Source organism: Ailuropoda melanoleuca, chromosome 12 (assembly GCF_002007445.2).
Source record: "Ailuropoda melanoleuca isolate Jingjing chromosome 12, ASM200744v2, whole genome shotgun sequence".
Classification (NCBI taxonomy): Eukaryota; Metazoa; Chordata; class Mammalia; order Carnivora; family Ursidae; genus Ailuropoda; species Ailuropoda melanoleuca.
Window position 1 is genome coordinate 27188944 of NC_048229.1, and position 16135 is coordinate 27205078.

At 58.3% G+C, this 16135-nt stretch overlaps 1 protein-coding gene across 3 annotated transcripts; it reads right to left on the reverse strand.

Annotated features, from left to right (window-relative positions):
* Positions 1-1005: 1005 nt before the first annotated feature.
* Positions 1006-16126, reverse strand: PRPF31 (pre-mRNA processing factor 31). Of its 3 annotated transcripts, none has more exons than XM_034672587.1 (14): positions 15984-16126; positions 13490-13674; positions 13329-13389; positions 11011-11094; positions 10333-10430; positions 9311-9417; positions 7812-7981; positions 5873-6030; positions 4617-4706; positions 3542-3669; positions 3382-3454; positions 2799-2927; positions 2605-2703; positions 1006-1407 (listed from the first exon to the last, which is right to left on the reverse strand). In XM_034672587.1, exons 2-14 carry the CDS (start codon positions 13664-13666, stop codon positions 1282-1284), a joined length of 1500 nt encoding a protein of 499 aa, XP_034528478.1. In that variant the 5' UTR covers positions 13667-13674; positions 15984-16126; the 3' UTR covers positions 1006-1281. The 3 variants fall into 3 exon arrangements, with proteins under 3 accessions (XP_034528478.1, XP_011233992.2, XP_034528479.1); XM_011235690.3 differs by lacking the exon at positions 15984-16126 and adding an exon at positions 15774-15940; XM_034672588.1 differs by lacking the exon at positions 15984-16126 and adding an exon at positions 15525-15661.
* Between the last annotated feature and the right edge of the window lie 9 nt (positions 16127-16135).

A 16135-nucleotide genomic window follows, 5' to 3' on the forward strand; every position in this document is an offset into this window, starting at 1 on the left:
CCGAGTTCAGTGACCTGGGGTAATGTGGCCATTAGAGGAATCTCCCAGGTGGTGCAAACTCTGATGTGAGGGGAGAGATTCAGGGCTGCTGAGGTCCACAGAGCGAGCCCTGAACTGAGACACACTTGCAGCAAGTATGGCAGGAGTGGCCCAGAAAGAGGAACATAGAGGGAGATCTCAGACAGGACTCAGCCTGCCAGAGCCCCAGGGAGAAAGTGTGAACTGGAGGGCGGGAGACCGGCAGAGGTCGGAGGCATCACCTTCCTACAGGGCCGGTTGTGCACCCAACTCCTGGGTAGCTAAGAGGGGTGCTGACTGGCCTCACAGGTCACTGACCAGGGCTCCCTCCCCAGTGCTCTAGAGTACAGCACATGGGCCCCCAGGTGGTGTTTTCCTTAACTAGCACTTGCAGGGGAGCCCCTGGGACTGTCCCTGCCTACAGCCTGGTCCCTGCCGACAGGCTGCGTGCCCCTCAGCCTGCACCTTTCAGCCAAAGTGAAGGGGACCTTGGCTGAGCCCAGTTCCAGGAGACTGAGCTGGAAGGACCTCTTACAACACTGCGTCCCTGCCAGCAGGGAGCGGGTCAGCTCGGCCCCATCAGGGTTTGGCACGGCAGGGCGGGCAGGGAGTACCCCGCAAACACTGGACCCTGACAGGGAACCCAATGCTAAGAACCTTCTGGGCACCTTTCACATCCTCCCAGGTGGCCCGTGGTGTTACGGGTGGAGGCTTGGAAAGGCAAGGCCACTCACCTGACACCACAGCCGCCCAGGTTGGCCTGTTCGCAAAGCTGGGGCTTTCAGCAGCCACATCACTTGGGTGACGTTCTCCAGGTGGGCTGGAGACAGAGAGGCCTCTTCTCTTCCTGGGATCCGTGACAGGGAAGCGAAAGGCCAGGGATGGGCCTAGACACCACCTGGATCAGGAGCCCAAGCTCTGTGCCCCCAAACCCCACAGCTCTGACTCCTTGTCAGACGTGTCTTTGACAAATGATCACTCCCCAGGAACAGAACCTGATAATGTGCCTTTAATTGCACTTTTTCCAAAAGTATCTCCCTTCCTAGTTAAAATACAAAAGATGAAGCGTGGTGAAGACTGGCTCTGCTCCCCTGCAATGGGGAGCGATCTTGGTGCTTGGGGGGCCGGGCCTCCTCCTGAGCCTCTCCAGACAGTCCTGGCACCGGGCTGAGGATGGAACCTCCCAGCCCCATCCTGACCCCGATCCCTTCACGAGCGCAGGGGCCGCGTAGCTTCAGGGGCAGCCCCCAGAGGCACAGCCCCTCAGGTGGACATGATGCCGCTCTTCTCGCCCTTGACCTTGAGGAACTCGGCCATGCTGGAGAAATACTTCTGGTTGGCCTCAGCCACCTTCTTCTCAGCGGCTTGCGGATTCACAATCTCCAGGCCCTGGGCAGGTGAGGGAGGTGATGGTGGGGTGGGGACATGGGCTGGCCTGACAAGGCCCCTCCCCCAATAAAAGAACCGTGAAATGTCCGGGAGGCCCTTCTCAATGGTCCTCGGGCTCCAGGTAGATATGAGAACAGTTTACCAGTCATCAAACTGCCCCTGCCCCAAACCTGGGGAGATTCTGACTCTGTGGGTCTGGGATGGGGGGAGAGCGGGGAGGACCTGGGCATCTGAATTTCTGACAAGTCCTCCAAGTGATTTTAAAAACACCAATGTTTTAGAACAGCTGACCAGGTTTGGTTCCTGAATAAGGAAACTGAGTCACAGAGCTAAGTGGCTCGCCTGCGGCCCTAGTGCAAACCATACCAACCCCACTGGTGACACAGGGACCAGCTCTGGGGGCCCCACACTGGCTGGCACCATGCCTAGTATCTTCCATAGCTAGTTCTCACCTTCTCGCTGAGGCCTCCCTGAGCGGCTCCAACCTGACGCCTTGCTCCCTCTCCCCTCTTCCTCCCTGTACTGTCCACTTTCCAACAGGCTCTATATCTTACTTATCTGATCCCTGCCACCCCATAAGCTCCATGAGGGCAAGGCTTCCTGTCTCGTGCTTGTGGCTCTATCCCCAGCTCCTGCAACAGCGCTTGGAACTCGGGTGCTCAGTACACCCTTGCTGGCACAGCGAATGAGCTCAGTTATTCCGCACGGTGCCATGGGACACGCTGGCCCTCTTCTGCGGGTAAGCCGAGAAATGGACAGAGGCAATGGCTCCATCCCATGCATCAGTGGCTGGGCTGGGACCTCCACTTCCCAGCCAGCTAGCTATGAACTTTCTTACGTGGAGCTCTGACACTGTGCCAACCACCCAGCGCCTCAGGGAGGGGCTGAGCCCGCTCGAGCTCACAGGGAGTAACTGGTCACCTGCAGTCCCAGCCCGATCCTAAAGCCAGCCTGTGCTTGCAGGCACAACAGTTTCCCTTTTGCCCCACGAGCCTGAGCACCAGGAACTGGGCCATGCCTTCCAGGGGCTTCCCTGATACACTGTCCACAACAGCCCTGCAAGGTACTCTTTCATGTGCCTGCTTCACAGGCAAAGAAGCTGGAGCCCAGGGAGAGGAAGGGGCTTGCCCAGGGCCACTCAGAAAGCTGGGAGTGGAGCCAGCCCAGAGTGGGCCTCCTGACTTCAGCACACAGTACCTGGAGTGGGGTGAAGGCCACACTGGAGGCGGTCCCCGAGGAGCGGTCTCGGATGGTGGACTTCCCGCCGTATACCACACTCTGCTTCTGCAGGGTCCGCTGTGTTGGGGGAAGGGGATGGGATGTCTGCGCTGGGCCTGGGCTCTCCCATCAGAGCTCCCTCACCCCTGGTCCCACCCAGGCCAGGCCCATACCTGCAGTGTCTTGGAGATCCTGGCTTTGGTGGCCTCGTTCACCTGTGTCTGCCGTACACGCCCGCTGCCCGATTTGCCCAGGTGGCCCAGGCTGAAGCCCAGGTCCTCTTGGTAGGCATCCTCCTCGATCTGGTGGGAGGGGAAGGTTTCCCAGAGTTAGCCACCCTCCATCAGCCAGATGCCCAGGCGTTCCCCCGATTCAGGTACCTGCTGGGACCCAGTGAGGCGTGCAGTCCTGTTACTGCCCCCTGAGCTGACAGCTGAGAGGGGCTGTGTGTGGGTCTGTGTGTGTTTGGGGGGGGGGGTCAACAACCGAAACCGGGCTTGCTGACCAAAGGGCATGTGAGCTAGTTCTTGCAGGACCAGCAGGATGATGCTCAGATAATGAGAGACTAGCAGAGGTGAAGCCTGGGGAAGGGCACGTACAGAAGGGCAAGGCAGGGGGAGGGGGGTCAGAGCCAGCACTGAGTGCTACGCCGGTCCCTTTGGGGTGCATGGTTGTGGGGGAGAGACTGGAGGTGGGGTGCCGCCCCAGCACGGAGAAGAAGAAATGTGAAAGGCGCATCAGGGTTAAAGGCCTGACCTCTCCGAAGCTCATGCGGTTGGCCTGCTTCCGGATCTCGGTCAGTCCTAGCCGCTCCTTCATCTTGCGGTACCTGGGGATGGGCGCCAGGGGTCAGCTGGGGCGCATGAGCCCCCTCCCTTCCCTTCCCCCCCCGCCCCCGCCGGCCCTCAGGACCCACCTGCGGCCACCTCGCTTCTTGCGCTGCCCATCAAGGGGTGCAGGCAGTGGCTTCACCTGCTTCACGGGTGGCGGCTCCTGCCACTTGTCGAACTTCCGCTCGATCTCGTCCTTTAGCTCATAGCCCACCTGGGGAGGGCAGGAGGGTCCCATCAGGGCCTTGCCTGGCCACTGGCCTGAGTGTAGCGCCTGTCCCCAGGCCTATCCTCTCTCGGGGTTTAGTCCCATCTCAGACTCAGGTCTTGGGCTCAGACCTCTCCTTGCACCCCTCACATAACTGTCTCCTTGATGGGAGATGTGAGCAGCCCCCCAAATGCAACAGGGCCAAACTCAATGCCTGTGCCTCCTTCCTAACCTTCGGGCCTGGACTGCACAGGTGAGGAAAGGGGGGTCACCTGGGAGCCTTACCTCTGTGGTTTTTGTCCCACCAGGCTCTTCCTTTAGGGAAGACCCCAAATCAGCCCCCCATCAGCACCTCTACTACAACCAAGGTCTCTCCGGGGAACACAGGCTCTGCATGACCTGGCCCGTCCCATGGCCTCCTCTCCCTAGCTTGCTGCGTGCCAGGCTCAGGACCTTTGCACTAGCCGTTTCCTCTTTCTGGGACTCTTCCCCCAAGCACTCACTTGGGTGCATGTTAGACCTTCACCTTTTCAGAGAAGCCCTCCCCAAAGTCCTAATTAAACCAGCACCCACCCTCCCTCACCAGCCCAGCACCCTCTGATCTCATCTCAGCATTTACGCAGCCCCCCTGGGTGTCCCCCATCTCCTCACACTGCCCCCAGCCAGAACATGAATGCCACGGAGGCAGGGCTTTGGTCTGAGTAGCTGACTGCTGTCCCCCCAGCACCTCGACTAGTGGTCAAGAGACAGGAAAAGAGGAATGGAGAGAGAAAGAGAGAGAGACGAAGCCCCGAACGTTGTGCCAGGCTGGGTGTTTGGACGCCAATGCACGAGACAGAAAACATACCCACTTTCATGAAGCAAGTCTGTCAAGGCAAGAGAGATAAACTGAACGCTGACAAGTCTGGTAGAAGAGAGAGACCCACACAGAGAGACACCTGCCCGTGCCTCACCTTCCCTTCCGTGCTCTCGTGGAAACTGTCCACGCGGGCTGCCAGAGTGCACTTGGCAGCCACCAGACGGGCCGCTTTCCGCCGGAGATCCTGAAGCAGCGGAGAGGGGGTGGAGTTGATGGGAGGCTTCCTTCGCCAGCACAGAGCATTTCCCAAACCCCAACTGCCACCAGCTCACTTTCCGCAGGTCAGCAGTTCACCATTCCTACTGCGTGTTACCGTAATAATGTGTTATGGCAACAAATCATCACTGTCACGGCTTTCTTTCCACTGGCTTTTTAACAACTTGAACCCGTTTGCATAAACAGCTGCATTACTGCAGGTAGAAGACTGTCACATGCTCAAAACAATGATTAAGATAGAAAACACCTATCTGCGTATCACAAAGGGCGGTGACCCACGTTCTGAGATACGCCAAGACGGTACATGTAATCCCCCAGCCACACATCTAACTGGTAACGATAACGAAGTTAGCAGCGACTGTGTAAAACCCTGCCCTAAAAGGGCCACCCTCGGCCCTCAGCTCCTGGGTGGTGATCTCTGCTGGCCTCGGGGCCTTGGACAAGGCAGAGACCAACCACAGGACTGAGGGTGGGGTCTTTGGGTTATGGGGTCTCAGCCTGGAGCCCAGACCAGCCACCTGGGCTACGCGGTCACGTCTGCACAACTGAGCCCCATGAAGACTCTGAACTTGGAGGCTTAGTTGGGCTTCCCTGGGGGCGGGTCTCCGTGCACCATGTCACATGTGGAGGCCAGGAGTGACGTGTCCTGACAAGGAGAGAAGGACCGGAAGCTTATCACCCAAGTGTATCAGCCTGGAGTCTGTACATCCCTCTAGTGGGTTACTGAACCTGGGGATGGTCTGGGGACCCCTGCCATTTGCAAGCTAATGCTGACATCGCTTGTTACATGCAAATGCGACCTGAAGGAATTTCATATGTAGGAGTCGTGATCACAACCCCATGAAGCAGGTTCTATTCCCCCTAGTTTACAGAGAGGGACACTGAGGCACAGAGCTCACGCCTCTTGCCCAGCGGTCAAGAGGAGCTCTAGAATCCCAACCCCAGCACATCAGCTCCGGGGTCCTTGTTCCAATGCCCCATGTGACCCTGTCCTCTGAGCTCCTGACCATGCGCATCGGTTCCGACCAATGGGAGCTGAGGAGCAGAGGGGGCACTTGCTCTCTGCACGAGGCTGCTTCCGGCACGGCAGAAGCCTCCACGGGGAGCCATGTGCGGGGGGCGACAGCAACTCACCGGGGGCAGAGACTGCACGATGTCGCTGTGGTAGATGTAACCGGTGTGGGGCAGCACGGACGTGGACGAGAAGCCAGACAGCGTCTTCCGCTGGGCGCCCAGCAGCATGATGTTGCAGGCAGGCATCTTGGAGAGGTTGGTCAGGCCCCCAGCCACCCCTGCAACAGTGGGGAGGGAAGGAAGGAGAAACGGAGGGAAGTCAAAAGCAGCCCAGGGCGTTTGTCTGGGGGCTCACTGCGTGCTCTGTGCCTTTATGTGAGTTTCTGGTTGGATTCCTGAGTTGACCCTGACAGGAGGGCTGACAAGTCCCGTTTCAGAGGGAGGATTCAGAGGGGGATCAGAGAGGTGAAGCCACCTGCCTAAGGACGCACATCAAGGAGACAGCCCAACAGGAACGTGCCCCCAGAGTCTGCAGAGCCGCACGGCCCCTGCTGTGTGCGTCTCACAACAGCTGCCACCACACCGGGGACCCACTGAGGATGGGCTCTGTGTCAATCCCCGCTGCGATCCCGTGAGCATGTCTGCAGGCCCGGGGAAGGGGAGGGGGAGCTGCAGGTAAAAATGCCTCTTCTGACGGGGGTCTGCTGGGCGCCAGGCCCCGTGCTGGGTGGTCAACTGTTTCATCACACACCTGTACAAGCACGGCAACCCCACACACTGACGTCACAATCCCTGCAACCTGCGACCCCTCGCAGACACGATTACGTGAAGGACGTGAGACGGGGTAAGCGGAAGAGAAAGGTGGAGAGTCACAGGGAGGTGAGACAGGAGACTTTAAGGTGGGGGGATGCAGGCAGTCTCTAGAAGCTAGAGAAGGCCAAGCGGATTCCTTCCTAGAAGCTCCATAAATATAAAGGAACACAGGAACTGGCCGACACCCTGACTTCAACCCAGCAGTCATAGGACAGCAGCAAAGCCCTATCACCACTGGGGAAACCGAGGCACACGACGACACCTGCCCAAAGACGTGAGGTCAGTGAGGGGAGAAGGAGGGTCCACACCTGAGTCTATCTTGCCCTGAAACCACTGCTTTTTTCTACCCTGCAACTCTGCACACACCTGCCACCCAAGGCTGTGCTACGACCTGAACTGTGTCTCCCCCAAATTCCTATGTCAAAGCTCTACCCCCCAGTACCGCAGAATGGGACTGTGTTTGGAAATGGGCGTTGGAAGAGGTGATTAAAGTGGAAGGACATCATCGCATGGGCCCTGATCCAGTACAACCAGTGTCCTCGTAAGAGAAGAGGACACAGATGTGCAAAGGGGAGGCCAAGTGAGCAGACGGCCACCTACAAGCCGAGGAGAGAGGCCCCCGCAGGGCCCAGCATGCTGACACGCTGCTCCTGGCCTCCCAGCCTCCAGGCCTGTGTGACAGTGAGCCTCGCTGCCCCCATCTGTGGAACCTGGTTATAGCAGCCCGAGTAGCTGGGCACAGCTGCTTCACCCAACCGCCCGGCAGAGTCTCTCGGCTGAAGGGGCGAAGAGCCCAAGAGGGCACTCTGAGACTGCAGGGGATCGGGCATGAGGGCCCACCCTCAGTCCTAACACATCGTCAGGACTGCAGCCCCCATCTCGTGGTTGAGCCTGAGGTCCCCGGGGCTGACGCTGCTCGAGCCGGGCAGCCCAGGTGTCCGTGCAGAGCCAGGAGCTGCTGGGACGTGCTGGCCGAGAAGGGCCAGCCTCTCCAGTGGCCACACTACCTTCTGCTCTGGCCTGTCTCGTCCGGCCCGGCTCAGCGTTGCCATCCTTTCTCCGTGTCTGCAGGAGAAGCAGGGTGGCTGACCTCTGTGATATCTAGCAGGGCTGACAGGGTGAGGGCAAGGGGGATGTGGTGCTGGGGCCCTGGGCCCAATGTCCCATCTTATAGAGGGATGAAGCGTCCCCGAGGTCGCACTGTCCAAGGACGGCCCTCTGTCCCCACTCTGCCCCAGGGTCTCACCCATGATCTTAGCGGCCGTGGACGCCCCGATGATGATGGAGAGGTTGGGCGCGATGAAAGACATCCGAGACTCCACATACTCGTAGATGCGGTGCTTGGAGGCGTTCAGCTCTAGCGCCATGTCACAGGCCTCCTCCAGCCGCTCCAGCTCCTCCTCGGACAGCTGCTGCCTGCAGGGGTGAGGCACGTGGCTGAGTCGGAACCGGCCCTCCGGGGTACCCTATCTGACTGGCACAGAAGCCCGTGTCCTCCCAGCTGTGTGTGTGTGCACATCCATACACACATGTGCACGTCAGGGCAATTCCAAGTCCCATCGGCCCTGAGGCCTGGAAGCAAGGGCTGCTGGGAATCCTAGTTTTCGGTGCCCATGCTGGTCTCTGCCAGGTGCAAGCTGGCGTCGGAGCCTTTGCCCATGTGCCCCCACCAGCTCCTTCCTCATCCTTCAGGTCTCAGCCCTGCCAGCCACGGAGGCCCACTGTCACCACCTGTGACCAGACTGGCTGGCCCCAGGAGAGGACCCCACGTTGTCTGACTCTTAGCAGCACGCATCCCCGCCACATGAAAGATGGTGGGCAAGGACTTGTGGCAGGAAACCACAAAGGGGGGCTGTTATCACTGCCATTTTACAGAGGGGGAACCCGAGGGCCAGACAGTGAAGGGGACTGGCTTGAAGAACCGGTAACCAAACCCAGCCATACCCCTCCCTCCCTCCCCCCATCCGCGCTGTACAATGCACAGAGGAGGGACCACGGAGCCGGCCGTAGGCCCCTGCAACCAAAGCCCGGTGGGCTGATGCTCAAGGCTGCCCCCAGCAGTGGCAAGCTAAGAGCCCACTTGCTCTCCCACTAGAGCTTGGTCTCTGCCTGAGGCTGAGTTGTCACCTCCTCCAGGAAGCCATCCGGCCCAGTAGGATAGGTACCCTTTTTCTTGCGCTCCATGCCCCTCGGCACCCCGTCTGGACTCCGACACTCGCCCTCCAGCCTTCGACCTGTGTATGTACCTGCGTCCCCCGGACGGGATTTTGGGCAGGGCAGCCTCTGCTTTGCCGGGCTCTCTAACGTCTGCCCTCAGAATAGTGCTTGGTGCTTGGCCAGCATTTATTCAGTGAACAGAATGGTGGCCCAAGGGAGGTCTCCACTCCACAGGACTCTGCTCTGGGGTCACAGATGCCAGAGGGGAAGCTGGAGACCAAGGGGCCAACACAAAGTCCCTGCCTTCACAGACACTTGCACTGCAGTAAGGGACGACACGCCCGAGACAAATGCTTCCGCTCCGGGTTCGCCCTCCGCCTCGCTGCTCCCAACTACAGGCTCCCCACTGACCGAGCATCCCCGGGCCCAACACAGCACCTGGCTCACAGCAGGCGCTCGTCCAACGCACGTGGACAGAAATGAACTGTCCTCCGGAGACGGACACCTGGGCCACCGGGACCCCGAGGTCCTCATCTGCCATCAGATGGGCCTGGGGGGCCCCGGTGACTTCTCCCCCCGTGCACGCACCCCTGGGTGGTAGAGGCGGTCACACTGACGACCATAATGGTGGCGTTGGTCAGGATCTGCTGTAGGTTCTCGTTGTTCTTGCACTTGTCCAGGCTGTTGCCCAGCTCCTGGGGGTGAGAAGGCAAGAGAGGGGAGGTGCAGAGACTCAGGAAGGCCCTAGACCCTCTCTTGCTCTTGCACCCACCTGGGTCTCTTCTGGGGACACAGGGACAGCTGGGGTCTGTACACGGGGTGCCTGCCCCCTCCCAGTTCCGGGGACTTCACCGCTCAGAGCATGAGCAGCATCTGTCCTGTGCAACGGGTCCAAACTGGACCCGGGCAGAGCCACTGCCCCCATCAACTCAGGGTGCAAACCTGACCGCACGACTTCCCTGCACGTACGCCTCCTGCCACCATCCTCACCTTCTCCTGGCCTCACACAGGAGACTCCTCACTGCTGTCCCTGCCCTCACTAGCATCTGACCCTCTCGTAGCTTTCCCAGAAGGCCAAAGCCTTGGAGGTCACATGGGACCCGACCTCATCAACCCTGCCCCTCACTTCCTCATTTCTGTACACACCAGGGCTGGTGACCATCTCGGGGTCTTGGTACTCATCACTTCTTCCCCCAGATCTCTGCACGGCTGCCCCTGCATCAACCTTCAGATCTTGACTCAAATGCCACCTGCTCCAACCACTATTGGTGGCATGAGGAACCCCTCATCTCCCTCCCTGCTTCCTTGGCCTCAAGCAGCTCCCAGCCGTTCCTGGGAGACCCATCCAGGGAAGTGGCGGGACTGGAGGTGGGGCAGAGGAGTCCCGAGAACATCCTTTCCAGGCTTCGTCTCTTTCTTGCTGGGAAGCCTGGAGCAGCTGAACCACTGCTCATCCCCTCCAGTATCTCCAGGCCTCAGGAGAATGAGGAAGGCAGCTGAGGCTCGGGCATCCTCACTCTGGGTCATTCACCTGCTCCTTGCGCCGCCGCCCCCCAGCTTCACATGAGGGGCGATCAGCTCCTCCTGAGTCCTGACCTCTCTCCACTCACCTTGACCGTGCGGATGTAATCCAGTGCATTGGGGACCAGTGACTCCAGTTCAGGGAAGCGCTTTGAGTACTTATCCCGGATGAACTTATGGATGATGTCTAAGGCACATGGGGAGGGCAGATATCTGATGAGCGGGCCGGCAGATTCTGCTGTCTGTCCCCAGCACCCATCTCCCCTTCTTCCTTTAGTAACTGAACCCCTGAATTCAGCTGGGCTCATGGACACCCAGCAAAAAATCTGTGCTTTCCTGCTGCCCGTTCTGCTGGATGTGGCCATGTGAGTTCGTTCTGGTCTACGACATGTGATCTCAAGTGACACGTGCCATTTCCAGGTCACCCCCTTAAAGAACCATGCCCCCCTCTTCTTTCCTGTTTTGCTGCTGGGGATGCAGAGGTGATGGCTGGAGGTGGGCAGTCACCTTGTACCCTGACACAGCTGGCAGGTCAACAAGATAGAAAGAGCCTCATCCAGACTCTCACATCAGAGGAAAGCACACTTCCTTCTTATTTAAGCCTCTCTGTTACAGCAACTAAACCTGGACTTGAACTAGCACGAGGAGTTTGGGGACAGGACGCCGGGGAAGGCCAGCGGGATCCTGCCTGCCCCCTCTTTGGGGACGGGAGGAGGGTGTGAGGGCCAACAGGCAGGGCCGTCTCTGCTCGCCTTCCCAGCACTCACTCAGTTCGTTCTCGATCTCCACGGTCAGGTTGTTTGCATCCACGATGACCCGGTATTCGGGGGCTGCCTCGACTGGTCCCATCACTGTGAGGATGACAAACAGCCTGGGTGGGCGGGTGTGCGTCTAGGCCCCCACAGCTGGGGGAGTCAGGGGGCAGTGGGGTGTGGCTGGAGGGTTGTTGGGGGGCCGAGGAGAAAACCCGGAGGTAGGTTTACATGTCGGCCCACCTCCCAACTCTCTCCCTCCGGGCCAGTCTAGACATGACCCCATCTCGCTCTGGGAGGAACCCCTCCAGCAGCTCCCCACACCACTGAGGCTGAGGGTCAAGCTCCCCAGACAGGAAGCCCCATGAGGACAAATACTTTGTCTGTCTCCCACAGCTATGCTCCCAGTGCCCAGAACAGTGCCTGGCTGGGTATTTGCTGACTATTTGGCTCCGTGGTCTGGCCTCTGCCCTGACCCAGGCACCCCCCACCTTGAGACGCCTCTGTCTTATCACAACACCAGCCAGGAAGGACTGGCTGCAGTGCCTGAGCGCTCAGGGCTGCTTCAGTCTCCTCTGGGCCACCATCCTCCTTCCCTGGCACATCCCTTCCTCACATCTGTTTCTTTCTTTTTTTTTTTAAAAGATTTATTTATTTATTTATTTGACAGTGAGAGACAGCCAGCGAGAGAGGGAACACAAGCAGGGGGAGTGGGAGAGGAAGAGGCAGGCTTCTAGCAGAGGACCCTGATGTGGGGCTCGATCCCAGGACCCTGGGATCACGCCCTGAGCTGAAGGCAGACACCCAATGACTGTGCCACCCAGGCGCCCCCCTCACATCTGTTTCTGAAAGGCTCCCCCCCCAGGTTTTAACAATGATCGTAACAAGGACGACACACTGAAGGCGTTATCACAAGCCGTAGGCGCAGTGGCTGACACACAGGACTTACGTGTGTGCCACTGCTCCGGGAGCCTCACAGGTATTGCTCTGTTTTCCCACAACCACCCAGGGAGGCTGGGTTACATGAGACCAGTGACACGGAGAGAGAAATGGATGGACGCGGCCTGAAGCTGCAGAGCCAGCAGATGGCAGAGCTGAGATCTGGCCCCAACGTCCGCGTTCTTAACCCCGATGGCTCAAATGTCTCTTCGTCCTGACAACTCAGCGGCACCTCAGGGTCCTCCCATCCTTTCAGGAAGCTTAGAGGTCTCCTCTGTGCTCCCGCCACACTCCGACCACATCCAGTAGACACAGCCGCCACCCAGACTGTAGATGTTCCGTATCCACCTCCCTGACCACGCACCAGGTGAGATCAGGTCTGCCTTAACCTGGAGCCTGACCCAACATCAGGGAGTGTCCCTCCCTCCACTCCCCACAGCACTCCAGATGGAGAAGCTCCCTGGCCTGGTGCTTAAAATGCTGCAGGATCTGGCACTTCCTTGTACCACCTCTGCCACTCCAGATGTGCGAGGCTTTGCACACACAGCTCCCTTTCCCAGGACATACGGCCGCTGTTCTTCACCTGGTGTGTGTACTCATGCTTCAGAGCCCATTTCAGCAGTCAGCTCTTCCCAGCCTCTGAGGCAGGGTCAGCCCCCACCTAGCAGCGCCAGTGTCCCATGCTCCCCCCTGAACCCAGCAGGCACTGCCCACAACTGTCCGGACTCGGCCTGTCTGCCTTGCCAGACCCCGAGCCTTCTGAGAGCAGAGAGCTGGGCAAATATCCCAGGGCACCGAGGGCCCACACAGGCCTGCCACGGGCGCCTCTGCTCTGACCATGCTGCTGCTGTGCCCACAACCTCTGCCAACGAATTCCAGCCCAGAGCTCCACCTTGTCAAGAAGAATGGGTGGCAACAGGAGCAGCATCCCAGAGCTGGGCTGTGTATTCAGGAGACAACCTAGTGTTCCCCGAAGCTGATGATGCGATACCTGTGCATCTCAGGATTACTCTCTGTTTACCAAATGACACCAGTTACCCACTCACAGCAGCAATAATTTCCCTTCCCAGGTAAACTGAAGGAAAAGAGTATGCTGATTTAAGGAAAACGTGAAGTAAATAATAAAACAAGTGGTTTAGGGATGTGGCAAGACCCTGGAGCCTGAGCGGCCTTGAGGTGAGTCCTACCACAGCTGGTAAGCGCTCGGCACGGACGTAAGGAGCGTCAGCTTTACAACCTGATGTATTCTCGGGGGAGAAGACTGGGGTGGGATGGAAAAGAAAAAGAGGGCTCTCCAAAAGACTGAGAGGGCGATAGACCGAACTTTCAAAGCTGCAAGCAGCGAAAGAGCCCAGGGGCTGGGTGGGCGAGGGGGAGTGGGAGGGGAGAGGTACCTTCCGAAGCCTTGGCCTGCTTGCTGATATACTCCTCAATCTTCATCATGATCTCAGCAAACTGTTCGGGGAAGACAGACAGTCGGGACTCAGGACTCTGAGGAGGAAGCGCCACCGCGCACATCACCCCTCCCGGCAGCTTCTCTCTGCAGGCCGCTCACCATCTTGCTGTCCCACAGCTTGGCGATGCTCTTGACTGAATCCCCGGAAAGATCCAGCTGCGTCTCCTCCTGCACATCCTCGATCGCTGGCTCCTCTTCTTCCTCCCCATAGCTTCCTCCCTCCTCCTCCTCGGCCGCCTCCTCAAGGTCAGCCAGGAGCTCATCCGCCAGAGACATGACGAGGCCTGTGGCGGGGAGAGCAGGGTCCCCCTCATTAACGAGAGGGGCCTCTCCCCCCAGAAGGGCCTGGTGCTTCTTGGATCAAGCATGCAGGCTCCATAAAGACAAGTATTTTCACGTGATTTGTTGTTCAGAGCCTCACTGTGCCTGGCACCTAATAGGTGCTCAATGACCAGCGAATCGCTCTGCAAACAACCCTCCCGGAAGCAGGTGGTCTCCGGTCATAGCTCACACCACTCGCCCTTCTCACGCTCACTTCACTGGAAAACACACAGCGTGCCCTCACGCCACCGCCTCACTAAGACTTAAAAAATGGACATCCTCCTCTTGATGAGATGGGACCTCTCCTCAGACCCTTTTTTGTCCTATAACAGAGACTCCTCCCCAAAATTGTTGGGCCCCAAATGAGTGTCAGATAGCCTAAAATACTGATCTCCCCAGCCATCAGGGCAACCAGGTGGGGCATAAAAGGTCTGGAGTCCCGGGCTGATCCCCTCTGGCCATGAGCAGCCTCCTCATCTACTCCAGGTGGTGGACAAAATGAGTTTCTCTGAGTCCCATGAAATGGAAAAGAATGGGAAGGACTACTCAACAAGGTACAATCCCACCATCCTCCCCATTGCTTTTTTTTTTTTTTTTTTAATGAGAAAACTGTCCTCCTTCCTGCTCCTTCCCACTTTCCATAAAACAAATCCCCTCCCTCATTTCCTTCCCTTCCAGGCCACCCTCCCTTGAAGTGTAAAAACAGAAGCTTCCCAGGTGATCTGCCGGGTGATTCGTGGAGTGAAGCATGCTGGAGGTTGGGCAACAGGGAGAGCAGAGAACTCCTGGCCAATGTAAACGCACGGCCGATGCACAGCTACAGACATGCTTTGCAAGTGGGATCGTCAGTTGCATGGTGCCAGGTTTTTCTTTTTTCAAGAGGTTCAATATTTTCACACAGAATCTCTCACTTCCCATGTTTCCTTATAATTATTCAAATGGATAATTAAACTAACCCCCCCATACCACCACACACAGCACAGGCCGAACCCGACAAGTTACAGGACAGATTTGGCCCTTGAGGTGGCAGTTTGGGACCCCTGGGTGTCCAGTTGTCCATATGAGATCAGTTTCCCCTCACACCCTCCTCTCTCCCTTGGGTGCGCTATCCCCTTTAGTCCCACTTCTCTTTAACGTACCTGCATGGTCTCACATGTGCCTTCCTCTGAAACTCCCCTCCTCGCTTTCTCTGAACAAGGGAAGCTCTCTTTCCTTTATTTATTTATTTGAGAGTGAGAGAGAGCAAGCGAGCGCAAAGGGGGAGGGGCAGAGGGAAAGGGAGCAGACTCCCTGTTGAGCAGGGAGCCCGAGGCTGGGCTAGATCCCAGGATCCTGGGATCACGACCTGAGCTGAACGCAGCCGCTTAACCGACTAAACCACCCAGGCGCCCCTCTTTTCTTATAGAATATTCCCCACTCCCCATACATATAAGACTTGGGTATCTCTGCAGGTCCTCTCTGTTTCCCCACTCAACTGTCAGCAGATCCGGGCAAGAGATGTATCTGTTCGCAGCTACATCCTCACTGTCTAGTCGAAGGTCTAGCATGTAGTTGGCACTATCCGCTTAACGAAGGAACGACTTTATCTAATCCTTACATCGGCCACATCACGCTCTTTCTCCAGGTCTCTGTATTATTTTTTAGTCCCTCAGGGAGGGGCACAAACATTGTTTCCTGCAGCGTGCATCCCCGCGCCCCGGACTAGACCCTATCCCGCTGTTAATACATCTTACGAGCCCTTTCGTTCACCCCAACACTTAAGACTGTCCGGATTTCTAACATTTCAAACGCCCGTCTTCCCCATTAAGCTTACATTTCTGCAGGAACAGGGGCCATGCCCTCTTGGTTCACGGCTCACTATGCCCGCGATGAGCTCGCTCCATGCCAGCCCACGTCTCCGGCTACACCGCCGCCGGGACGCCCCTCGCCCTCGAGTCCTCGCACTCCTTCCTCCTGGTTCGAGCCCTCCTCAGCCCTCAGTTCTCCTCCCGTGTTCCCGCCACCCTGGGTGCGCCCCGCGGCGCTCCGCGCGTCCGTAATTACGTAATTACATAATCATTACCTGACTAAGCCGGTCTCCCCAGGGACCCGGCACAGCGCTGAGCGGACAGGGACAGTGTAGGCTCCCGCCACACCGCCAGAGCCCTGACGCTGTAGGAGCGCACAGGACCTCTGCGTAACCAGTCTACGGCCTGCCTCTCTCCCTGCACACGCCCGCCCCCGGACCCAGGAACCTAGCCTCCCGCCCTCCCCTCGTCTCCCTCACACGCACCTCTCCCAGCCTCGCACGACGGTTTCTAGAATAAGTCGCTTCCAAACAGAGGTCGACGCTCACTGATGACGTCTGCGGCTCGCGCCGGCGTTGCTGCAAAGCCGCGCTCTGATTGGCTCCCGCCGCTCGTCATTCTCGGCCGCCTTTGGAAC

Coding starts and splice junctions, on each gene's coding strand:
- PRPF31 (XM_034672587.1), bottom strand. CDS start 13,666: ATGTCTCTGGCGGATGAGCTCCTGGCTGACCTTGAGGAGGCGGCCGAG. Junction 6,031..7,811: donor CACGGCCGCTAAGATCATGG/GTGAGACCCTGG, acceptor CCACTGTTGCAG/GGGTGGCTGGGGGCCTGACC. Junction 4,707..5,872: donor TCGTGCAGTCTCTGCCCCCG/GTGAGTTGCTGT, acceptor CCGCTGCTTCAG/GATCTCCGGCGGAAAGCGGC.